Source organism: Guyanagaster necrorhizus, assembly GCF_019112545.1.
Source record: "Guyanagaster necrorhizus MCA 3950 unplaced genomic scaffold BT62scaffold_27, whole genome shotgun sequence".
Classification (NCBI taxonomy): Eukaryota; Fungi; Basidiomycota; class Agaricomycetes; order Agaricales; family Physalacriaceae; genus Guyanagaster; species Guyanagaster necrorhizus.
In genome coordinates this window covers 263,979-287,764 of record NW_025064906.1, presented here as the reverse complement: position 1 = coordinate 287,764, position 23,786 = coordinate 263,979, and the positions used below count along the sequence as shown (strand labels likewise).

Sequence of the window (23,786 nt, the reverse complement as noted above, 5' to 3'; positions counted from 1 at the left end):
TTCCAGCCCAATCCATATGCATTGTCAGAATTATGCATTTTGACATCATGCATTGTGAGATAGTCAACTGTATATTATACTACAGCAAAAAGTGAAGCGCGCTACCGGTCTCCCGCTTTGGTTATTTTCTTGTATTTTCTTGCTGCTAGGGCTTTCCATGGCCTCGGAACGATGGAAGATGTAGCGATAAATAGACGGGTGAAAATCGAGTCCACAGTTGTCCAGAGGCATTTGGCGCTTAAAATTATCGCCCACGGATTTTGATACACCAAGTTTTCAAAATTCTGACCGATCCTTACTGGTACCTTACCTCCTCTCGCTGGAAGGATTTTCGTCAAGGTAACTTACCTGTCATATGATAAAATATGAACAAAAAATTTTGCACAATCTTTCACTACTATTACTCATATATTCTACGTACAAAGTAAAATGATACAGATGTAATGTTTCCCAGTGAGTTACACCTCCAGACACCAAATGCAAATGCCAACGATTTTGAAAATCAGTCGCGCGCCAGTCATGTGATATTTTCACGTGAAACTTAAATAACAATAAATTCCTCTATCAAACCCCCCATCCTTTCGAGGAGAGGTCAGTAGAAAAAGAGTTACTTCAATCCCCTCGGAGGCTTTTCAATTTTGAGCGCAACCATAGATGATAGCAGCAAACCTCAAAACAATCTACACCCTCATTTAGGGGTTCGGATACGGGGAATCGAACCCCGAGCTGCCGCGTAATCTCGTCTCAAGTGAGAGGCGGCAATGTTAGCCGTTACACCATATCCGACTTCGGGAGTAGGTAAGGAACAAATATTATGAATCCTGTATCATTATCCTTCAACTAAAAGAAAAGCTCTCGGCAAGTTCGGCCAGAGACTCACGTCCGCGTTGTCATAGACGCAGAGTCCGCCGTATTTCCTTACCTGAGGACCTTATCGAGTCACTGTGAGTCAAGCCCATTGATACATTCTCAGAGCATCTTCTGAGATGCTACTCAAACTTTAAGTAAATACTCTGTCAAACCAAAATGTAAAGTCGACTTTGCTGGCTCTTTGCAGGAACGATTTAAAGCATCCGAGCTTTTTTTCCCCTGTCGCAATGATGCAGAGTTAACCGCGCGCGCAGCCGGAGACGTAACCACGTACGCCACAATCCATTTACTCAAGTCGTGGAAGTTCCAGCAATTACCAAAAGTTTTGTCATCGAGGTTCATAAATGGGGTTTGTCGACTGTCAACATGTGGCTCTCCGTTTTTCCTCCTCGGTTAGCTACCTGCTACGTGTGAGGTGCACACCTACGGGCTCTGGACGTCGTAGTGTCCAATATGGATGCCCAGGAATATGCTACTGTCGCTTTCAATGTGTATGCCTCAAGATATGCGAGCAGTAAGTCACTGTTCCGAAGTATCTTTTCTTTGATTTTCATATTTCAACAGTTGCTGGCTACGTGGTAAGATAGACTTTACCATTTAGGATACGAACGGAATGCTCATCGAGTCAGCTTATGCTCTACGACCATACATTAACGTTCGACGAGGAGGTTAGGTTCATATGGGCGGCTCCATGGACTTTGCCGAAGACGCTCTTTCTTATCATTCGTTATTTCGTTCCTGCCTTCGTCGTTATCCACCTCTGCCGTAAGTTTTTTCGGAATCGTCGTACGGTATTCAAAACGATTTGACGTATCGGCGAATTTCGCAGAGCTGACAGGACTGAATACCTTCTCAGATATGGTGGGTACTTCTTGGGGCTGGCGTATATATATTGCTGACGGATTCGTAGTTGTAAGCCTTGTTGCTCTTCGTGATTTTCAATCCTGACACCAGGAATGGATTAGCTGTAAAGTCTGGTTTAATATATCAGTAAGTTTCGTTTGCACTGTCGAACAAGGCTATCTCTGATGTGTATCTGTAGGCCTGCATGGGCATTATCACCATCGCTATAGGAAATTGTAAACCATCAAACTTGTTACATGGCATTAATTCTATTCTCATCCGTCGTACACAGTCCTGGCCCTTATGCATATATGGAATCTCTGGGAGAGAGATGGACGGCTGATGGTCCTGACGTCGTGTTTGTTCGTGGCAACCCAGATAGCCAACATCATTTGCTTGACATTCTCCCTTGTACATATCACCGGTGCGTTTTACACGGCATACAGCGGGAGGTTCTCAGGCTCATCACTCCTGTCTCATCAGAATCTGTCTACTTCAATTCCACTTTCTCAATGTGCATGCTGTCGGACCGCCACTCAGCCGGAATCATTTGGGCTCCAGGGGTATGCCATATTCATATTAGTGTCCTGGAATTTCGGTCTCACGCCCTTTCGGGTAGGTGGCGTTCGAAGTTGTTATCTTTTCTGCTCTATTCTGGAACGCGCTCTCCCGACCTCGGTATCTAGAGGATGATTTCACTAAAATCCTTTACAGAGATGGATTCGCATATATTCTGGTCAGTTCACGTCTCTAATCGCATGCCGTACTATGCTCTAATCGCCTTCCCATTTCACCTAGGTTGTTTTCGGTGAGTCCCTTAAGCCATGTCTCCGGGTCTTTTTGTTGCCATGCTGAGCGCCGCCTCAGTTCTTCGATTAATGAACCTCATTCTATCTTTTGTCGCGCCAGTAAGACATCGTTATCGGGTCCGCTCTATGTACTCACGGCCCTGTTCAGCTCTCTCTTATTTTTCTGGGAATATTGTGCGTTCTTCTACTCCTCGTGTAACGGGGAGAGCCAACTTAGATCACAAACAGTTTTATCTGGTGTTCAACCACTATGACAGTGACGCGGCTGGTTCTTGACGTCACTAGGATGGCTGAAAAAAGGGCCTTACAGATGTTCCAGATCGAGCTAACACGATTTGAGTACAATGATGAGGACAGCGAACTATGAAGTTGAAGAACAGTAATAATAAGGTACCCAGCGGGACATGATACCACATATTTAATAGCAATCCTAGCATAGAATAATACCCCGTAGTAATTGTTCGGTATATATTGATAAAAATGTATATTAGAGATTCTGGCCTGATGATTATGTGGGAATGAGGATAAGCAAAGGCTTGCTGGTGGAACAATAGTACTGTTACAAACTGATGTACGAGGGTGGATGCCAAGCAACAGTTGATGTAAGTTTGATGAATGAATGCAATTGCGACGCGATGAGAAAGAAACAGAAAGTCCGGGAAAGGAGGAAGTCATATATGTTGGAACCGACGAATGCGAATAAAGCAACAGCAGGCCGCAAGGAGTACGGAGTGAGATGAATATATTAGGCATTAGGGCTGTAGCTAGCGAAGTAAGGGTGTTGCAGGACGCGTTTGGCTGGGTGGAGACACATCAGACGATGCCGCAGTTGCAAGTACAAATAATGCACGCACCTGAGATACGTCTTGCAGAATCGTAAGCAAGAAGACGCTGATCGTGTCAGGAATTAAACAAACGACAAGCTTAATGAGATAGGAAAGAATTGACGAACTCTAAGGATATCAATCCCGGCAGGGTCCAAATCGGGAACGAGTCTGGAGATATCTTGGACGCCCCAGCGGGGGAAAGTCGCCTTGTAGTCAGGTAGGTTGGAAACGCCAGGCCACATATCTTCGTTCGGAGTGCCCAAAATTCTAAGGCGATGCGCTTAGACTCGCAGGTAACAAATTTCCGAGAGGGGGCGTACCTGAAAATCTTAAATATCTGATCGATTTCAGAGTCTCCCGGAAAGAGTGGCTGTCCTTGACAAGCCATCTCGGCAAAGATGGCTCCGACGGACCACATGTCGATAGCAGTTGAGTAGTGACGGGAGCCTAGGAGAACTTCAGGGGCCCGATACCAAAGTGTAACAACCTGGCGGATAACATCGTTAGGGACACTTGGCGTTTGAGATTAGCGCTCAACTTACCTCATGTGTATATGTTCGCATAGGTATCCCAAAGGCGCGAGCAAGCCCAAAATCTGCCAACTTGAGGTTATTGTGCTTGTCAATGAGAAGATTCTGAGGCTTTAGATCTCGATGGAGGATCCGATGAGAATGACAGTAGAGCAAACCCGAATTCAGTTGATGAAGAAATTTCTATGACCAGAAAGTATAGATTAGAACGCGTAATCGGATATGTTATTGACAGAAAAAAAAATCGAACGCGACACCGGTCACGTGACATTGTTCCACAAACAATATAATCCGTTCATAGAATTATGGGGACTCCAAGGGGTACCACGACAGCCCCAGATATTGATAAGCGCAATATGCCTAGGAGCTGGACCGGAATTAAAGAGAGATACATGTGGGCGGCCAAGGAAAGCGCCCATGATCGCTGGAATAGTCATTCCGGCCGAAATCTCGCGTCAGACGCGTCCAAAATTTCGCATCGAACGTGTCAGATGGATAGGGCGCTCATACAGTCGTGAAAGAGAGTGGCAATCGTACCTTGGACATTTCCAGCGTAATAGGAGTGTGATTTTTGTTGGCAAGATCCATATATCGCTTGAGGTCGACGTCGAGGAATTCGAATACCAGATAAAGCTTCTGGTCGGCATGAATGATGTCGAGAAGGCTGAAGAAGAGACTGAGAGTCGATAGGAATGAGTAGCCCTCGAGACGAACCGAACGACATGGTCATCCTTGAGCTCCTTGAGGAGACTGATCTCTCGGATGGCGGTACTAGGTACACCCTCGTCTTCGGCTTCGAGTCTTATTTTCTTGAGGGCAACTATCTGGTTGGTGCTGGTATCCCTGGCCTTGTACACGACGCCGTACGTCCCTGTGGCTCAGGTCGTCAGCAGAACCGTCATCGATTAAACCAGTGGACCGTACCTTCGCCTACAGTAACACCCAGCCCGGAATCATCAGCACTGTCATAAATAACGACGACGGTCGTCACGCACCGACTTTTTCTACCTTGGAGTATCTGGCAGTGTCCTAATCAGCTCCAGCCCGGTCTCGATGCTGCATAGCTCTGCTCACCGTTCCATTTATTGGTATCGAGTGCAGGAACTGGTATTGAGCTCAGAATGAACTTGACAACGAAATATAAAGCGAGCTGATCGTTACAGTGGACGATGAGGAGGGAAAGCGGCGGAAAGATACAGACGATGCATGGAGGAGTGGTGTACCGCTTTTATGCGTCAAATTATTGGATCTTGATTGATGACGTAATTTCTGGGTATTCAATTCGTTGCATCCTCAACTTTTCTGCCTGTTGGTCGCTTGTGTAAGATATGATTACATCTCTTAAGCGGTGTAAATGTGCCACACAAATCGTACCAAGATGGCGACGTCGATTTGTGGCACAAAACGTACAATACTGTGCGACAAAGTGCACCTCATGCCGGGCTCGTGGTTAATATCACCACACGATGGATCATCAGCTCCTTTCAAGGACCGTTGGCATGCCGTCGTCCATACAATATCCGTCCACTACCTTCATCTCCCTGCACCGTGCGCGGATTCCGGATCCTCTGCACTCAGCGCTCATCTCTGACATTTTACAAATAGTTGTGATCAGAATTGTGGCACTCATTTATCCGTGGATCTTACTCACCTGAATGTACAACTTATATTTCTTGTCGTACTTATCGGCAGAACATTGAGGGTAGCGATATAACGATGGGTCGCCTGGCGCTAACCGCGCCTGCTCTTGCCTGATCGTGAACTTCAAATCAGGTACTGAGAATTTCAAAACGACGGCGACGACGAATGACATATCGTTCATAGCCTTTCCCCCGCATTGACCCACCGGCTAAGTCGTCATGTTCAAGTCCAAATGTGTCACTTATGACTTTGGCAAGCATCGTACGACCGTCAACAACGGGCGGGGACGGGGCCCTCTTTAAGAACCACAAGGGACGAGTACAAGGAAGTCCAAGAAGCACAAGCTGGCCAAGAAGTCACACCGGAACAACGGAAATTCAAGCTCGACTTAACAGTCCAAATGGCGAGTTATGTCGCTGCCGATGCACGTCGGGTTGGCCTGCACTATGTCCTAGTAAGGTGTTGGTTAATATCCCGCTCATATCCGGCGTGCACAATACATCCAAGACCAAATACCGCCTGGGATCTATTCGTAGTCAAGACAAGTAGATTCTGCAGGCGTGGCGAACATGAGGCCAAAGACAAGTGTGGATCAGCCATCCGTCCGAGCAGCACACTTTATACATGGAACCGCAGTAAAGCCTAGATGATCCTGATTTAAAGAAGGGGGATAAGAAAAGCCCGCTCACAACTCGATTCACCAGATGATGGTAGCAAGAAACGCGACAATCCTTACATGGATACTGGTCGGCAGAAGTCCCAAAAAAAGAGAAAGAGCTAGGAATAATCCAGCCAAGAGCTGCCGGGATGCGTAGCTATACTTATTTTGAATTAAGAAGGAGGGGTATATGGCACCAGAGCGGGAATGGAAGGATTTCCGTGTCAGTGTCAGTCGCGCGCCGTGTTTCAAGTCGAAATCCACAAGAAGAATACTCGCCACAGAACAGGACGCCGAGGTCCTCTGAAAGCGGCCTATTGACAACCGTGGTGAGAACAAAGAAAGAAAAGAGCCATTGTGCTGACGAAGCGCACGTGACGGTGCCGCGCTGGGAGCACGCGTCACCTAATTAGATTTATTGTTCTCTTTCACTCACCATCCTTGCCACTCTCATTCATACTAACGACCAACAATGGAGGCTATGTACGCTCCCTACTCATCTCAATTTTTCGTGTTGCTCATCTCTTCCAGGCGCAAGCGATTCATGGACGAAATGCCACCCTGGGTCAAGCACAATAAATTTGGAGACATCGACGGCTACCCGGTAGGATCTCACTGGAATACCAGGTGTGTAACCTCTTTCAAGTATTTCAGCTGCTGATTGTCCTCTGAAGGAAAGAGTGTGCAAACGCCGGCGTGCATACTCAACATACCGCAGGAATAGTTGGCAGTCTTCATGAGGGCGCAATCTCGGTCTGCACGTCCAGATATTACGGCGATGATGATCTTGGGGACGTTCTGTAAGCAGCACACGAGCACCTTTTCTTTCAACGCTTACTCCGTCTTTCAGAATCTACGTTGGTACCGGTATGTGAGGCCTTTCTATAATGGAACACCTGTTGACCAGGGTAACAAAGGAGGGCAACGGAGTCAATTTGGCGTGCGCTTTCTGTTCTTCATCTGTTGATATGCCTGATGAATGATTGCAGATACCCACCGGGGAACAGATCGAAAATCAGTCCTTTTTGCACCCCAGCAATGCGGCTCTCGCTGTATGCTACCTCCTTCCCATCTCTACTTGTATGCTAAAAACAACAATAGCTATCCAAAGAGAAGGGCAATCCAGTGAGAGTGATTCGCGGACCTGGCAAATCTGTATATGCACCCGTTCAGTAGGCAATACATCATACCCATCGCTCCTATGCTGACGCTTCTCAAGGGGGTATCGATATGATGGCCTGTACACGGTCGAAGATGTGAGTTACAGTGATTTTTGTATCTGTTTACGTGTGCTCATATCTCCATTTCGCAGTATTGGTACGACAAGGGGCCTGAAGGATTCCTACAGTGCAAGTTTAGGCTCGTCGTATGTCACATGCACCCATCTTTTTTCCATCGCTTCTTCTCACGTTTCTGCCGAAGCGCAAACCGGGTCAACTCCCTCTGCCTCGCCCCTCCGCCAAAGGGTCGAGGAAGTTCTAGTCAACTTGAATGATGACGATACCTCCATTTATTCATCGTTCCTCCCATCTTTTTCCATTGGTTAATAATGTAGAGTAGAGTAACGGACATGTATGATACTCTGCGCCCCCGTGGTGGGCTAATTGATTAGTTTGATTCTGCGGTTGGCCGAAGCCGTGGCCCTGACATGGGTGATGCAGGTCTGGTGCCCAGCAATACAGGTTATTACAATGGACTGGAATCCGAATACTTATCAGTTTCTTGCTAGTTGTTGTGATTTGACTGACATGAAATGCCGAAATGCGCAATATTCCACTCTGGCTTAACCTGTGACCCCTCAGATGCGCAACAACGTTAAGTTTCTCCTTGCGACCACAGTCACAGCAGACCTAGTAATACATTTACCTTTGTTGCACCACATGCACGCTATAACTCACAAGTGTCAAACTGTCGATAAGGGATTTCGGCGGTATATTCTTGAAGTGGTATTCTCTGAATAAATTATTCTGAGGCTCTCAGTAGCTTGAGTCGTTAAACCCCCCGTATCCCAAATACTGCCGTTCCGGGGAAGGTACTTTGTAAGAGTTGGTGGGTGAAAAGCCCACAAAAGAACATTGGTATAACCGTAGAACAGGAAGAGCGCCAAGCTGAGGTGTACAAAGGGAGCAGAAGATTTCCCTGCGACCTGAACGACAACGCCCTGGCAGATATTTTCCAGATGTCAGAGAGATGGTGGCCGAAGGGCAATGACGGGATGTATTGAAGAAGGGTGGTTTTGGGACTCGGAGGGATCTCAATCTGGGATGGTAATGATCATTACACTGTCCGACGCCTGGAGTTAAATAAAATCTCCACCGCCAACTACGACATTTTTTTGGATGTCGGTGAGGGGCGTCTGCTGGCCCGACAACAGGAAAATTGGTTTACTCTTGACAGGTTATCAATACCAGCGGGAGCAGCCAGTGGAAGTCCGGAGCCGACATATTTTTTAGTTACCGCAAGGCTGAGTCACGAGAAGCGATAAAATCGCACAACGCTTTCTTCTGTCCAATCATCACGATACGGAGTACGAATGGAGGTACTATTGAGGTAATATGTCGCAGTCGTGATGGACGCACCGCGCTGAATTGCGAGGCCACTCCTATAGATCACGTTGAAACGTATAAGCCACTCCTATGCCCAAAATCATGATATTCTCGATACACTTTCATTCGCAAACTACCAAGATGTTACCACATTTATCTTCAAACCCATCTCTGAACGATGACACTGTTCAGAAGTCCTGCATCCTTAACCGTCTGCGTGTTGTCGTCAAGGATACGATTCGGAAACGTCGTCCCGATAGAGTACGGCCGTGTGAGATTTTCAGGGCGAGATCTGGTGGTGGTGTTATAAATTTCAAAACAGCCGTTACTGATACCACACTTACGCATTGATGAAATTGCGAATGTCAAGGATCGTATGTGTCAAGTTCATGCGGCAAACCATTCTGTATAATTTTATTAGCGAAAAGATACTTTGACGTATAATATGTAGGAATACCTAGTTCCATCAGCCAAGCGTATCTGGATACTCGTAGTCGGTTTTGATTGATCGACTGCAAACTTGGTAGAGATACGTTCACGGGTAGCCTCTGAAGAAGGAGGGGAGAAAGAGGTGGACGGAAAACTTCCTGGCATCGACGAACCGGATGCCTGTGCAAAGTCTCCTCCAGGAACAGGAGCCCCGAGGCGGTTACCACTCCCAAAAAAGCCAGTACGTTTAGGTGGTACATAATCTTCATCGGTATGCTTAGCAACGCGGAGTTCAACTGGCTGCCCCGGGAGCACATTGAGGATAGACGGTGGCGCGCGGCTGAGTCGTGATAAATTAGAACGCGTAGACGCCAAAAGACGTATACCCCCACCCAGAGTTGATTTCCGCAAGGATTTGTTCATTATTCGGATCATCGTATCGCATGAGGTCACCATCTTCGACAGTGAATCCGTCTCTCCAAAAGGTGAGATGGCGAATTGCGGTTTCTTCAGTGCCATCTACAACGCCGGTCAGAAACATTATTAAAGAAAAAGACAGAGGGGTAATACCATTCTCCTCAGCATTCAGGTCAGGAATGAAAGTACTAGGTACTTCGTCACTTCCTAGCGTGTGTCCACCACCAGTAAATACATGAGCTCTGGGTTCAGATCCCATCGCTACAGGTGGCGGGCCAGCTCTATCCGTTGGTATGAGAAATGTAGATCTAGCATATTTTTTGACGAAAAGACGTACTCGGCAGCTCGACGCAGTAAATCGCGCACCATATTACCGCCTGGAACGCCCCTACGGTCAGGATTCTGGATAGAAATTCCACTGAAATCAGCCATTTTGAGACAGCAAATCAACAATAGATCATGATGAGAACATACCTCCTCTCTCCACCGGCGAACCAACTTTCCCTGTCTTCGCTTGGGCCATCTTCATCGTCCTCATCTGAATCACGACCACCACCGCCACCACCAAAGGATTGTGGCGACGGCATCGATGGCCCGCTGATATCTCTAAGAGTACCGAATCTTTGCCCATTACCGCCACCTCTTGAGGGTTGCCCACTGTCAGAATAATGAGCATTCAATGGATACCCAATAATGAGATTCTACCTGGAACTACTCCAATCTCCTATACGTCCAACACGGCGTGTATCCGAAGTGCGTGCCCACGACTCGGGCAATGGTTCGCTTGGACGTCCGTCCAGAGTGTATCCCACGCTGTTTCCGTCTGACATGGCTGGTCGAAATGGCGGCGATGAGTGAAAGATGAGCGCCGCGTCACCGTCGGCAATGGCAGTGTTTTCTCACGCCAAATTGAGCTTCTGAACTCCGACATCTAATCTTATCTGCCTCCGAAAAGTTGCACCATCCTCGCGCGAACAGTGAGCTCGCGTTGGGGAAACGGTAGCTGGAAAGGCCTATTTTCTCTTTTTCCTGAAATTTTGCTGAAAATTTTCGACCCTCTATTAGCTTATCCCTCTGGTCTTCCGAACAGTCAAGCCAGAAGCCATCCAGTTGCATCCATTCCACCATTCTACATCAGAAGTGCAAATTCGAAAATGTGGCGTTCTAGAGTTTTCTACAAGCACTGTTGACCCTGCTGAATTCCGCCCCCTTCGCTGTACAAATTCCGCTTTGCCCGATGATTGGGCGCACGCAGGTTTTAGAGAAAATCTCTACCCAAATCAAGGACGACATGCGCGTGGCCAGTCAATGGATGTAAGTGTAATTGAGAATTTGCTAATGTATAGATGAAATTCATTCTTCCTTCAAAATTGTCTGGGCACGGGCCTACAATAGATTTCTTTCATCTGGGTATGGTATAGTATAGGCAGGCTCCCCCGAGCTTACTTGGACCTTTGGCAGCATCTTCTGTTGGCCATCAGAGGTGCATGACCCTCGAAGACGGCAAAGCGTCTCCTTGAACCAGGCCCACTAGCAATGGACGCGGCTATGATCGTATGCCTCCGCGGCAAGGGTTGAAAGTGTCATCCCTGGAGCGCCACAGTAGTCAGACTGCGCAAGACGTCTTTCTCACATGTCCTAGTCTCATTGCTGGCGTTCTAGGCGCGGCTCCTCTCTTGCATATCGACACATTCTCCATCCAATACGAGTCGGCGTCGTCATGTTTCCTCACTTAGTTACCTCAAAGTGGTTTCGCCGATTTCATTTTGTGCATTTATCTGGCTGCCCTGGTGCCTTCGCATGGATGACAGATTGAAATCCTTTTTCCGTGTGGTCACGTTTACCGTTCCCTCTGAACTCAAGGTTGGATTCCTCCCAAAAAATTACTGTGGACATCATACGTCTCTGTTGTATCACTTGTCTGTCCAGCAATACATCACAGCAGCCTGGCAACGGTAGGAGCCCGTAAAATTTGTGGGAGTTTGTCCGTAAATCTAAGCGATCACCCGTTGCGGGCCTTCCTTCCGACCTGCATGGAGATAGGGGGACAAACCGTTACCGGTTGTGATTTGGTTATATAAACCCTGGTATAACAATCTGCAAGGTAGTGAAATACCTCCCCGTCCCGATGGCCTTGACTGCCGAGGAGCACAGTGAAGCAGTTTTTCTGTTAGGTCCATGGGTGTGTGCCATTCGATGTTCTAAACATTGTCCAAGAACTCACGGCTTTATGTAGCTTATTGGCTGCTACCTAGAGGTCTTCCTGCAAGGGATCTTGTGTTGCCAGGTCAGCCATTCTTTGGCTACGATATCTTTGATCGTTAACCGGTTTGTGTTCTACCCCTAGTTTTCGCATTACTGGAGTTGGTATCGCGATGACAAACGGGCCATAAAATTGGCTGTCGCTGGCCTAATGCTTTTGACGACACTCAAATCTATACAGTCATTGTGAGTACATAAAAATCAGTCGCGCCACCCTTCCTTTAACTCCTGGATATTCCAGCGCTCTCATATGGATCCAAAGCATTTTATATGTTAATGATCTTGCCGACGCCATCAATTTAAATTACACCGCGTGGTGGCAATCGTATAACTCCCTCTTCGTGCGTACAGGACTTACTCGATTTCTCTTCTCGCACTCAGGCTCTGAAAGGTCGCCTCCATCGGTATATATGTACAAGCCTACTTCTGCTATCGGCTCTATGTCATATCTAAAGGACCTTGGGTCGTTACGCCAATCGCAGTAATCTGCGTATATGCTTATATCTCCATGGCCGTGGCAGTAAGCGTCTGTTTCCCTACATTCGGATCCAGTCTTTGAGGATGCCGTCTAGTGCTACTACATTACAAAGGTTGACGAGGCAGCAATTGGGAAATGGTGTAAGTGAAGACGTCATGTTTGTCAATATCGATATATTCATGAATCAATTACAGTTGCATCACATCTTGGCTCCGTTTTTGGTACGGCTCTCGACTCTGTATCTAGCCTATGCGCTCCTATGCGGGCCATCGCTAACTTATCTCCTTCATAGCCGCAGATTTCACAATGACATTTGCCACGGCGTTTTTCTTGATCCGCTCAAAGAAAAACGTTCTTCCTCAGTTCGTCGTATGCTACTGTTTTCCGCCTGTCCAACTTAAAGAATTTGTAGAACTGTTGGCTTGATTACCGCCCTCGTGCGCTTGACATTTCAGACCGCGGCTCCGGCTTCAATTTGGTAAGGCAGCGTTATCTCAGTGATTTCGTTCGAGCTCACATTTTGTGCCTTGCAGTGCTATGCTTAATCTCATTTTTTCCCAAATATACTCGGGTCAGGATAAGCTCGTATCGACGGCCTTCAACCAGATCCTTCCAAAACTGTATGCGATTTCGATGATGTGGACACTAAATGCTCGTCGAAATATTCGCGCTGCATCGAGTAGAGGGACGAACAGCCATGAGCTGTCATCTTATAACCGATCGCGCCGTCGGGTAAGTGTTGAAGTTTGGATGCCGAGTGGTTCCACACTGACGCCATGCGCAGAATGACGTAGAGCTGGGCGGATTCAGTGGAGCCGGGATTCAAGTGAGGACTGTGCAAGAGACTATCAAGCATATTGATGTAAGTTCTTCCTTATCCTTCTGGAACGGACGAGGTCTCATTCGCATGAACAGCTGGAGGATAGCGGCCGGATGAAGGATGCTTCTGATTTGAGAACAAACAGAGTAACCGCTAGTGACGATTACTCTGACTCTTACGACAAGGTCGTTGTGTAAATTTCCTTTCGCTTCTGTTTATTTCGTCATTCATTTCTTGGTGATTTCTTGGTTGTTTATAGAAGAGCTGCCAGCGCCCTATACAATAGATGTACAAATTACGGAAACGTAGAATAATCGTAAATGATATTCAGTGTAGTCCGTGAAACTACCACCAACGCCGAATACAACAAAATTCTCTGTATGAGGATACGCGACGTTATTCACTGGGAGGAATCGTCTTTGGAATCGAGGGCGGCCAGCTTATCTACCAGATCTTCCATGACCGAGTTCGATCGCTGGTGACTACTGGGCAGCTCAGGGCCAGGGGTATTGTTAGAAGGCGGGTTACTAACAGATCCTGTTTTCGTAGGCACCAGGACTGATCCGGCTGGCTCGAAACCAGGGGCAATCTTTCGTAGTGCCTCACGCTTCCGCCGTTCCTTCTCGTCATTCCGCGCCCGGAGAAATCCTTCACGGCGCGCGGTATGGGCAGCGAACGTTGTTCGACGTGACGATTCGACAGTCAGAATATGCGGTTCGAGCGTGAATGGATATACAAACTAAAGCTGGGTCAAGCTATGATACTGGCCCATGGGACGTCTGACTCACATAAGCCGTCACAGAATCAGGTAGAGGGTGTATATCCTGGGGCATTTCGACCTGTTATCCACGTCCATCAGACTGGCGCATTTTTCTTGAGGAGGGTCACTTACCGGTCGAGGTACACGAAGACTTGGAGACTTTATCAAGGGAACATGAGCAGCGGCAGCATATTGTGCTATCATTGTCAATTAGAAACCTAAACTAACTCTGTGCAAATAATTTACATTGTTCTTGCATCGTTTATAAAGGAGCAAAGCGCCGCCGTGGATTGAGGTTGCAAGCAGGAATGACGGTGGCTGGAAAGGTTCTTTCTAACAACAACAACAAACAACCTACTGATTTCTTACTGTCATCTTCAAATTCCATCCTTTCGCTGTTCTAAGGATTCCTCTCCCCAGCTGTACTTTTGCGTGATACTAGAATGTCTCTATCGGCCTCACAGAGCCTTATCAGCAAGGCGGCGCCCATTTCTCAAGGCGCAGAGGCTGCAAGTCTCTTTGGTCTCGATCCATGGGCGACGATTGACTTTGCCCGATAGAAAGTATACAAGGTGGCCCTCAGCTCCGACGCTACTCCAATGTTGCTCAAATACCGATTCAAGAAGCAATACAGACATCCTTCGTTGGATGCGAATTTGACGCGGTCACGAGTAGCAGGAGAAGCGCGCACGATGCTGAAATGCCTACGATCTGGGGTGAGCGTACCAGGAATTCGGATGGTGGATGCTACCGAGGGCGTTCTTGGTATTGAGTGGATTGATGGTCAGAGCGTTAGGAAGCTTCTACCTGGTGGTGCGGAGGATGATGACGAGGATGAGGATGACAGGCTAGCGAATTCAGATACCCCGGAAGAATATGGCGTCTCTGCTGGTGGGATTTCCTTCTGTTCTTTTTCATGTGTGGCTGATTGGACATTCATCAGATGCAATAATGCAATTCATTGGCACAGAGATTGCAAAGATGCACCTCGCCGATATCATCCATGGCGATCTTACAACATCGAACATGATGCTCCGACATCCTCGTCGTACGGGGTTGCCTGTGCAGATGGTGCGCCTATAACCTCTTCAGCGGCATTGATACCGATTTCTTTATAGTTCCTCGTGGACTTTGGTCTCGCATACCACTCCAGCCTCACTGAGGACAAAGCCGTCGACTTATACGTTCTGGAGCGCGCCTTCTCTTCCACGCACCCAGAATCTGAGCCCCTCTTTGCGTCAGTGTTACAAGCATACGAAGTTGGAATGGGCAAGGAGTGGTCTGCTATCAAACGTCGGCTAGATGATGGTTAGTCCTTTTTCCCAAGTACCTTATTTAGGGCGCGAGGCCTTCATATCTTGCCTGAGGGGGGTGTTCAACATGTCTCTGAAGGGATAGGAATACTTTCACCTTTGCCATTGGAGCCCTCGGCAGCTGCGTCTCCCTTGTCTCCCGAGTATCGCTGACGATAAATTAGTTCGTCTTAGGGGCAGAAAGCGCAGCATGGTGGGCTAACACAAGCCTCCATATCCATCTGTTGTCCATTTGTTATGGGTAGAAGTGGGCAGACGACTTGGCGCGACGAAGGGCGAATGAAATCGGATACTCAGGCATGATTTACGCTTGGATATCAAGCAAATATACTGTTCATGTAGAAAGTATAATAAGCATAGAAAGATGAAACCCATGTACAGTAGCACACACATACGAACAGTACATTGATAAAACAAAACAGAAGAGAGCACAATGCCAGTCACTTGAGATCAGATAAATTACCACCAGCGGCTCTTTCGATACCAGCAGCCATCCTATCCACCTTATTCTGTGCATGGTCCTGTCGTTGCCTTCCTCGAGACCTGCCGACTTCCTCTTCATCATCCTCAGCTTCCTGCTCTCCTACCATGAACTCCGCCACAAACTGGGCAATCGCCTTCTCTCCAACCTCGCTGTGCGCCCGATTGCCCCACCGCCACTCATACGTCGCCCCGGAGTCATCGTCTCTCTGGGTTGCACGCACACGCTTGCCCTTCCCCTTCTTCGCATCTCCCACCGACAAGCGCTCCACGTAACCCTGTCGGATGATCATGTTCATATACGCTTCCATCGACACGCTCTTATGTGTCGAGTGGGCGTCGAACTTGACGGAACCTGACATGGGCTGACGGAGTTTCTTCAGATGCGCGCGGAGCTCCGCGTCGCTCAGGACTCGGCCGCTCACGAGAATAAGGGCGAGGACGATATAGAGAATGCCTAGAGAACCGAGTTGGTCTGTGTGACTCCACGAGATAAGGCTGCCATAGGTCCGCGTGCGCCGTTCGTCGTTGTCGTCATTGTCATCTTCCTCCAGAGCTTCCTCTTCCAGGATCTTCTCGTTGACTTGGGCCGCGTTCTCGATGATGGCGGGGTCGAGGATCGAGCGCAAGATATAGCTCTTGGACCCAGCGGCAGCAGCTAACACTCAACTCAGCTAGCGCAGAGAGGAGACTAGGAAATAAGCACACCTTTCTTTTTGACTCCAGCCGTCTTTCTAACTTCGTCGAGGTCCTCATCACCACCTACACTATCCTTGCCCAGTTCCGCGCGAGAGCGGAGCTCGACGAGCTCCATTCCAAAAGTCTTCCTCAGCGTGTTTTGCGCGAGTTGAAAGACCTGATTGAAAGAACGGGTACTTGAGCCAAGGACTGCCAGAAATATCAGAAGGAGCAACAATCATGCAATTCTAAGTCAATCGACCTTTCTTCGAGATCTCTTCCCGGCGCAAAGGATTCCGTTTGTTCTCCGCAAACAGCGCCAGGCGCACCAGCTGATTAGATTTCCGTACAAGGTCCTAAAGACGCGTTGGCAACGCGACAAAAAGCATTTTTGAAATCACGCACGTCATCTCTGGGAGCATTTTCTTCGTCGTCGTCGACATCCATTGATCCATCATCGCCTTCCTCATCCTCTTCATCGGTCTCTTCTGTTCTATTTCTCTGAGTTCTCTGAGTGGCTCTTGGGTGGGAGAGAGCCTGGGATGCGCCTGAAGGTCTCCGGCGGGTGCCTGCACGACTCATATATGTAAGACGAAAACGCGGTGTGACGTTATTTCGCTGTGACGGAGCGCGTTTCACATTTCAGATCGGCCCTTAAGGCCGCCTTGTAAACATTCAGGAGTACGTTCTCATCCTTGATGTCTGGAAGCCTCGGGCATGTTACCATTGTCATTATCATGAAGATATAAAGAGCTCCCTTCTGTGACCAACAGCTCCTCTCTTTTCTTTACACTCACAATAACAAAGCTATCTCTGGCGGTGGCAGTTAATTGAAATCCTTCAAATGCTTACCAAAGAGAAAGTCTTTAAGTCCCATGAATTTACTACAGTCCAACTCTACCACAATTATTTTGTAGTCATTTTTTACTGTCCTATTTGAATTATCTGGGCTACCCTCCATCATATCAAGTATATTTTTGAGGTGCTGAAGATTAGGCTGGCTGATCAACTCAAACACTCTGAACTGTGGTCACTTGCCTCTGCATGGCCATATGAAGGTAATAACTGATGCAGGCAACTGCACCAGCTTACCTGATTTTGAGAAACAAATGGAGCATCTGAAGCCACTGCAGAATACTTGCTGCTGTCCTTCTAATTCCTGTAAATATCCATTTAAAATGCTATAACAATAAACACTTGCCATCACTTTATTATCCAACTTGCTTAAGAAAAATGTATCTAAGGTCTCGACTGCAAAACAGATGTATCCTCTTTGTTCCTCTATTTTTTCAGCTGATAAAGCAATTCACTCAATTCCATGAATATAAGTCTGCTGATAGAAAAAGTCCATGCCATCCTCTTCCATCAATTGTTGAAGCCTGCAGTGGCATTCATCCCATGCAGGAGCATCCCCCTGAATCCTGACAAGTAACAAAAGATTCTTCTTGATTTGATTTCTGCAATTATAGTTTTCCCTTTGGGATGCCGATAAGAAGCATAAGAAGCAGATCCTCGCAATCCAAACCTCTTGCTCGACTTTGCAGGATGAATGTATTCAGGATACTCTTGCGATACCGTCTACTTCCTCAGCAACAGCATTGTAGATGGAACCCCCTTCATTGTCTGCATTGTTGACTGTACCTCTCCCAGAGTTCTTTGGATCGGCAGAAAGAGCGTCAGCTAGCGTAGACATCGTAAATGAGCACCAGAAACAACGTGCTAAACACACCCATCATCCCGGCAATTTCGGGTCGAAGCTGTGCCTAGTCCAGTTACGTTAAAGAAAGAGCCATATCGCTCACCCTGGGCAACCCTTTGACCCTAATGGTGATGGGCTTCCGTGAAGGAGCAAAAAAAGACGAGCTTGGAATCCAACGAGCCTTGAGCGCGCTCGGCGTGCCATGAGCGGTGTATACTAGAGAGCATTTCTCTTTTCTCACTACAGCGTCGACAATCTTATTCGTGTGGTCCAAAATATGGACTAGAGGCCGAGGACACGGTCTGGCCACTCGGACCGAAAAGCCGAGGCGCTCTGCATCAAACACTGACAAACGAAACATAATTTTCATTCCGTGACTTGCCTTGGTTGCTTGTCGCCTTTGGTTTCACGCCGTTCATTCTTGGTTTCCTCTTCCATCTTTCAAAATGTTTGGCGGATTTCTCCGTTCAAGCACTTCTGCGCTGTTCTCGGTATCACGAACACTGCCCAGGACAGCAATACCGACGCGGCTAGCTATACGGCTCGTCTCGAGTGTCTCTCGCCTCACCGACACCCTTTACATAGCCAATCTGCCGTACAACATGACTGACGACGACGTACGGTATGAACTCGGGAGCTTTGGAGCGATTAAGAACGTGAAGATGGGTGAGCTAAAAATTTACTTTCGAAGATGGTCTCTGACGACTTGCAGGCGTGAACTCCAATGGTATACCGATGGGCTACGCACATGTTACATTTGAATCTCAGGAATGTGCTGAGCGTTTATTCAAGTCCCACCAGGAGGAGCCGTTCGTGTTCGGCACCCGCCAAGCGAGAATCGAACTCAGCATCCCCTCGAAGGCACGGGAAACGCGCGAGTCTGGCGAGACGAAGTCGCTCCCTACGCGAACTCTCTATGTCGGGAACCTTCCGTATAACATGACAGAAGACGACATACGGTATGAGCTCAGCAGTTTTGGCGAGATCCTCCGTGTACAAATGGGTGCGTAGCTCGTCTCTCCATTCTTTTCGTACCTCTGATGCGTCCCTAGGCATGAACTCTCGCGGTCTCGCACTTGGCTTCGCACATGTTGAATTTGTGGAAGTGTCTCAGGCTATGAGCGTTTTCAAGGCGCACGAAGAGCAGCCATTCGTGTTTGGCGGCCGTCAGACCCTCATGGACTACGGAAAACCCTCAAAACGGGATGAGAAGCGGGGCCCCTCGGATACGCTCTTCATTGGTGGATTCCCTGATGGTGCAGAGGCCGAGTTGAGGGAAGCGGCCAGCAAGTTTGGGAGACTTATGCGGGTTCATGTCGGTGAGCATGTCTTACTATTCTCGCTTTTCGGAGTCTCTAATGCCATGCAGCGTACGATGCGGAGGGCAAATCTCGACGCTTCGCGCATGTACAATTCTCCCAGCAAGAGAGTGCTGAAAGGGCGTTTGAGCATTTTATGAGAGAACCGCTTGTCCTGGACGGTCTCCAGATGAACATTGACTTCCAGGAGACAAAAAACCCTGCACCTAAAGACCCAAACCAAAAATTGTATTTTTATGACTTCATTGGAGACGAAAAGGCCATGCGTGAAATGCTGGGCCCATACGCGGCAAATGTGGTCAGCGTATACTTCCGTGAGCGTTCACTATTGTGACATTGTCAGTGGATGTTCTAACTATGTTTTCTTTAGTGCGCAACAACTACTCGGAAAAAGCGAACGCAGGCTTCATTCACATGAGCGACGTCGAGAGCGCGACAGACTTGATGGAGAAGCTAAATGGGACACGAACAGGGGAGGGTACCACCTTCAAGTTGGAATACGCTCGTCGTCGAGAATTCGACAAGCCTCGTTCGCCTCGAAGATCCTTTGATGACGATGAGATGTTCTGAATGTAATATACTCGATATTAAAAGTAGACATATCTAACTATTATATTCATTACCCCACTCCACCATTGAAAACGATTTGGGTATACTTTTGAAGATTCCAAAGTTAGTGTCTGGTTTAGCCAACAAGCTGAACAGCATGGGCCGGGTGCCGTATCTGGCTGTCTAGCGACCTTCGTGCCGGTTCTGGTACATAACTGTCCGTGTATATCTGCTCGCCATCCTCTCCGCCATCGATGAATGACGGTTCCCTCACACCGACTCCGGCTGCTTGCCCCAGGCTGGTTTCAGAGTTGTACGTCATGACCGTCCAATCAGTCCCTTCAGGCGGCTTCACTGCCTCTGGACCCTCTGTAGACATCAGCGTATCCTTTGACGCGACCCTGTCCGGCCCGGTCCCAGCCTCTACCTCCGCCTTGCTCGGCACAACTGGCTGCTCCATCGCTTCCCGTGAAGTCAACCATGACCACTTCTTACTCTCCAATCCATCATGCTCAATCGCCAACAGTGACACCGTCATCGCCGACACGATAATCTCCAACCCTTGCTCACGCGAAAAGAAATGGCGCTTCCCAGGAACAGGCTTCGATGCGAGGATCTTGACGTCGTCGCCTGAAAAACAAGCATCGATGGCACGTTTGGAGATGTGCAGCGAAGCGTGACGTTCACGGAAGAGACGCCTCCAGGAAGGAGTTGGTGGTTTAGAAGAGGAAGAGGAGGAAACCGTGTTGGGAAGGTTTGGAAGCCGGAGCTCAGCGACGAGGAAGTCGTCCGGGTGTATGAGGTGTCGTTTTTCGTATCTGGTGCAGTACAATGAGCACAGCAGTTCCTTGCGCCCTTGACTGTTGGCCTCTAATACAAAATATCCGCCGCCGGGGTATGGCGGCTTGGGTATCCCCATTGGGTCACTGCTTTCGACTCCGGGAGGGTTGCTGTCCAACTCTGAGATAACGAGGGCAAAGAAATGGTATGCGGCGCCGTCCCGTTTATGAGTTCGAGAGTTCTGAGGGTCGTAGGAACCGCAGGACGGCGAGATGGTGACGCGATTGCCGCGAACAGTGCCAGACAAAACGCACTGAGGCGTGGCAGTTATCGTTATGTGGCGAGTGTTCTCGTCATGGGCTTCGAAAATGGGGGCGTATCCCTTGGGGTACATTCGCGATCGTGAGGTGCTGTTGACTGCGCTGAGGCCTTCATTGCGGTTGATGACGACGGCCATGTTTTTCTTGCCCAAAAAGTGACTGATGGTTTTCTTCTCGACTTTGTAAGTGGGACGCCCACTGGATGTGAGTGTGGGGTTCCGTCTACGGACGCTAATTTCGGTTTGCTAAATGATGATGATATAATTAGTGAGAATAAATATACCGAGCATGTGCCGTACCTTCCCACCAACAGAGGTAACTAGCTCCAGGTCAAATATGTCGTATTCCTCTTCTGGAGGAGAGGCTTCATCGTCAGATAAGGACTCTACACGATAAGCATCATCATTGCCAATGATTACATGGTATGCTGAGCCGGCGTCTGACTGGAAGGAATTATTAATGCTGGGTGCACGAACAGATCCAGCGGGATTCAGGGCCATGATGGCTGCTGAAAAGGAACGAAGGTGGAAAGGATATTTGTCGGAGGAAATAGGTGATATTTTGCATAGGAGCTCGAGAATGATCGAAGTATTAATCTAATTTTAGGGACGCCCCTAGTAATAGCAAATGGTTTTGGTCGAGAACGAATAATTCGTATACGACGGGATACGAGGGTATAGATATATTAATCACTCAATGCTGCCAGGTAGCTCTGAGACGAAACCAGTCAATGAGTGCGCCAACATTAAAGCGACGGGACAGGAGACCAACCTCTCGTTCTGCAAGGAATTCCAGATACGTCAGGGCGACTGCGATCCAGAAGCTCGTGTCCACACCAACCAATCCTTCTTCGGCTCTATCGAACTCAATCGTGCCCGTAAAGGATGCGACTGAGTACACTGGCGTCCGATCATGGAATACCAACAAAGGCGGACACAGAATCGATTTTGGACGCTCAGTAGGTGCAAGCACTGGATCTGAGGCATAGGGAGGCGGAGATACTGGTGGCTGCGCGACGCGCGACAGCGTAAATGAATTTGAGTGCGACGGTTTGTGGTTACGCAGCGCTGCGAAGGCACGAGCAAAGATTGTGCTGTCTTCGGTCGTTTCTACATGCTGCGACGAATGAGGAGCAAGGATAAACTCGGAGACCTGTGGTTTGTGCTTGTTCCTTCCGAAATATTCTTCTGATTTAATGGACGAGGATGGCGACGATGATCCTGGTGGTGGCGGGGGCGGTGTTGGCGGATAAGAGTGGACCGATAACGACGACGAGCCTTCCTGGAATGTGAAAGCCTCTTCCGGTTCTCTAAGATATGGCATGTTCGTTCTACTGAAAAACGACAGGGCGGCGTCGACATGATGAGGCGATGTTGGTGATACGGGCGCCAGTGGAATGAATACCCCCGGTGGAAAGTGACGCGATCGAATCCTGATATACCAGCCACGTTTGGGTCGATGTATTGTCCAACATATTTTAGATGTAGGATTATGCTATAGCACACAGAATTGAACAAACGAATCCGACGGCATGTAATGCCTGCATACGCACCACGATATGCTCAACGATCTCGTCGTCAGTGAGGAACCTTTCCTTCAATACTGATGAGCCTTGGATAGCACATTTTCAACCTATAATTCCTTGCCTTGTACCAGATAACAGTGTCGGAGTGCTCTTTGGTAACATTAACGCGTGCATCCTGAATAACATCGGTACTGTTGCAAGATCAGACAGCAATGGTGCCCAAGTATGGGATAACAGACCTGTGTACGTTGTACCTGTCTACATGAGATTCGGTAGTAGGAAGTCCGGCTTCAACATTGGGGGCCATGACAATAAGGCCTCCGTGGCGGTGGTAACGACGAAGGGTTGTAAGGTAGGGTTAGGGTTTGCAGGGCGAAGTCCGGACCCACATGGATCTATAATACCTAATTTGGACTGCAGCCGGCCAACACGGTGACGCTTACCTAACATGTTTGCGTGCAAATATTTTTAAGTGCTGCTTCGTCCGACATCGCTCTCAGACTCAAAATTGCCTTCTCTTTACGCCAACAATTAGCGATATTTCTACTTTCCTAACAAATTCCTTTTCAAGAGTCGCGTCTGTAGATGAGGCTCCCAACATGGCCGTGACCATCAACCCTACCGTTGCTTATGGGATGCTGCACCTCAGCAGCTCTTGAGCGTGACTTCCTGGGTTCCTCCTTTCTCGCTTTTGTCATAATGCTTCACAGCGGTGCGTGAGCCATGAATTCGTCCCCGTTGCTATTCGAGGCAGCTGCCTAGTCGACGATGAAGATGAGTGGCCTTCCGACCCAGGATACAGAGTGGAGCGTGCACTCTTCGGTGGTATCGTGGGGATCCCATTCGTCGGTTCCCCAACTGATCCCGTTCGTCCTGAAATTTCTCGTTTCACTTTGTACACCAAAGATGGCGATCTGAACATGTATAAAATAGGTACGCAAGCTTTCTCTTCAATGCTCTTCAGTTATTCAACCTATCTTAGATCTTAAAAACTGCAGATTCTTGGCGACGAACTCCGTCCGTTTAATCTCGAGCTGCTTCGAAAACAAGAAATTGCGAAGGGAGGAGTATGACTTCAGACCTGTGTCAAAGTAAATACACTTTGCGCGGCTACCGCTGGGAAGATGTCATATAGTAACAGTCGACAACTACCGGATCCGCAGTGGTATTTTCTTCGCCGACGGGATTGTCACCAAGCAAGTTAGTAAATCTGCATGCCTGCTGAACCATTTG

At 48.2% G+C, this 23,786-nt stretch overlaps 11 protein-coding genes and 1 non-coding gene across 12 annotated transcripts; 5 read left to right on the top strand and 7 right to left on the bottom strand.

The window, feature by feature from the left end:
* Nucleotides 1–699: 699 nt before the first annotated feature.
* BT62DRAFT_t147 lies at nt 700–786 on the bottom strand. Its single transcript has one exon. It is a non-coding gene; the product is annotated as a tRNA-Glu (tRNA).
* A 428-nt stretch (nt 787–1,214) lies between these two features.
* Nucleotides 1,215–2,977, top strand: BT62DRAFT_973368 (uncharacterized protein). Its single transcript, XM_043189109.1, has 13 exons — nt 1,215–1,384; nt 1,435–1,448; nt 1,500–1,635; nt 1,700–1,733; nt 1,836–1,860; nt 1,913–1,949; nt 2,006–2,137; nt 2,197–2,276; nt 2,333–2,449; nt 2,512–2,521; nt 2,581–2,621; nt 2,671–2,696; nt 2,751–2,977. The coding sequence occupies exons 1-13, from the start codon at nt 1,324–1,326 to the stop codon at nt 2,887–2,889; spliced, it is 852 nt and encodes a 283-aa protein (XP_043036202.1). The 5' UTR covers nt 1,215–1,323; the 3' UTR covers nt 2,890–2,977.
* BT62DRAFT_935729 (Pkinase-domain-containing protein) lies at nt 2,898–5,094 on the bottom strand. The gene is made up of 9 exons (XM_043187005.1): nt 4,954–5,094; nt 4,875–4,897; nt 4,594–4,750; nt 4,417–4,543; nt 3,892–4,062; nt 3,670–3,836; nt 3,471–3,616; nt 3,377–3,413; nt 2,898–3,320 (listed from the first exon to the last, which is right to left on the bottom strand). The coding sequence occupies exons 1-9, from the start codon at nt 4,959–4,961 to the stop codon at nt 3,287–3,289; spliced, it is 870 nt and encodes a 289-aa protein (XP_043036201.1). The 5' UTR covers nt 4,962–5,094; the 3' UTR covers nt 2,898–3,286.
* A 1,347-nt stretch (nt 5,095–6,441) lies between these two features.
* BT62DRAFT_935726 (SRA-YDG) lies at nt 6,442–7,861 on the top strand. The gene is made up of 10 exons (XM_043187004.1): nt 6,442–6,661; nt 6,710–6,805; nt 6,853–6,978; nt 7,029–7,045; nt 7,096–7,118; nt 7,168–7,230; nt 7,280–7,350; nt 7,398–7,434; nt 7,491–7,544; nt 7,601–7,861. Exons 1-10 carry the CDS (start codon nt 6,651–6,653, stop codon nt 7,658–7,660), a joined length of 558 nt encoding a protein of 185 aa, XP_043036200.1. The 5' UTR covers nt 6,442–6,650; the 3' UTR covers nt 7,661–7,861.
* Nucleotides 7,862–8,883: 1,022 nt separating this feature from the next.
* On the bottom strand, nt 8,884–10,157 carry BT62DRAFT_905034 (SEP-domain-containing protein; the record flags this gene model as incomplete). The annotated part of the gene is made up of 7 exons (XM_043183593.1): nt 8,884–9,016; nt 9,069–9,128; nt 9,182–9,493; nt 9,546–9,672; nt 9,724–9,851; nt 9,908–9,988; nt 10,045–10,157. The coding sequence occupies 7 exons, from the start codon at nt 10,155–10,157 to the stop codon at nt 8,884–8,886; spliced, it is 954 nt and encodes a 317-aa protein (XP_043036199.1).
* A 1,095-nt stretch (nt 10,158–11,252) lies between these two features.
* BT62DRAFT_370144 (uncharacterized protein) lies at nt 11,253–13,583 on the top strand. Its single transcript, XM_043180661.1, has 12 exons — nt 11,253–11,752; nt 11,807–11,857; nt 11,918–12,018; nt 12,074–12,173; nt 12,224–12,352; nt 12,405–12,450; nt 12,505–12,531; nt 12,603–12,672; nt 12,723–12,788; nt 12,844–13,042; nt 13,095–13,172; nt 13,226–13,583. The coding sequence occupies exons 1-12, from the start codon at nt 11,699–11,701 to the stop codon at nt 13,325–13,327; spliced, it is 1,023 nt and encodes a 340-aa protein (XP_043036198.1). The 5' UTR covers nt 11,253–11,698; the 3' UTR covers nt 13,328–13,583.
* On the bottom strand, nt 13,351–14,223 carry BT62DRAFT_935723 (uncharacterized protein). Its single transcript, XM_043187003.1, has 4 exons — nt 14,137–14,223; nt 14,023–14,087; nt 13,919–13,969; nt 13,351–13,869 (listed from the first exon to the last, which is right to left on the bottom strand). The coding sequence occupies exons 1-4, from the start codon at nt 14,147–14,149 to the stop codon at nt 13,531–13,533; spliced, it is 468 nt and encodes a 155-aa protein (XP_043036197.1). The 5' UTR covers nt 14,150–14,223; the 3' UTR covers nt 13,351–13,530.
* A 110-nt stretch (nt 14,224–14,333) lies between these two features.
* BT62DRAFT_988579 (uncharacterized protein) lies at nt 14,334–15,618 on the top strand (the record flags this gene model as incomplete). Its single annotated transcript, XM_043190119.1, has 5 exons — nt 14,334–14,403; nt 14,455–14,781; nt 14,834–14,961; nt 15,009–15,198; nt 15,368–15,618. 5 exons carry the CDS (start codon nt 14,334–14,336, stop codon nt 15,403–15,405), a joined length of 753 nt encoding a protein of 250 aa, XP_043036196.1. The 3' UTR covers nt 15,406–15,618.
* BT62DRAFT_954490 (MAGE-domain-containing protein) lies at nt 15,516–16,955 on the bottom strand. The gene is made up of 4 exons (XM_043188311.1): nt 16,767–16,955; nt 16,624–16,717; nt 16,392–16,571; nt 15,516–16,341 (listed from the first exon to the last, which is right to left on the bottom strand). Exons 1-4 carry the CDS (start codon nt 16,941–16,943, stop codon nt 15,644–15,646), a joined length of 1,149 nt encoding a protein of 382 aa, XP_043036195.1. The 5' UTR covers nt 16,944–16,955; the 3' UTR covers nt 15,516–15,643.
* A 1,531-nt stretch (nt 16,956–18,486) lies between these two features.
* Nucleotides 18,487–20,030, top strand: BT62DRAFT_973347 (uncharacterized protein). Its single transcript, XM_043189108.1, has 5 exons — nt 18,487–18,726; nt 18,773–19,063; nt 19,113–19,379; nt 19,430–19,693; nt 19,750–20,030. The coding sequence occupies exons 1-5, from the start codon at nt 18,507–18,509 to the stop codon at nt 19,947–19,949; spliced, it is 1,242 nt and encodes a 413-aa protein (XP_043036194.1). The 5' UTR covers nt 18,487–18,506; the 3' UTR covers nt 19,950–20,030.
* A 997-nt stretch (nt 20,031–21,027) lies between these two features.
* Nucleotides 21,028–21,384, bottom strand: BT62DRAFT_876246 (uncharacterized protein; the record flags this gene model as incomplete). The annotated part of the gene is made up of 2 exons (XM_043182544.1): nt 21,028–21,273; nt 21,328–21,384. Coding segments are annotated over 2 exons (303 nt in total), but the record flags the coding sequence as incomplete, so codon positions are not given.
* A 329-nt stretch (nt 21,385–21,713) lies between these two features.
* On the bottom strand, nt 21,714–22,860 carry BT62DRAFT_982397 (uncharacterized protein; the record flags this gene model as incomplete). Its single annotated transcript, XM_043189679.1, has 5 exons — nt 21,714–21,740; nt 21,800–22,522; nt 22,581–22,622; nt 22,675–22,744; nt 22,793–22,860. 5 exons carry the CDS (start codon nt 22,858–22,860, stop codon nt 21,714–21,716), a joined length of 930 nt encoding a protein of 309 aa, XP_043036192.1.
* Between the last annotated feature and the right edge of the window lie 926 nt (nt 22,861–23,786).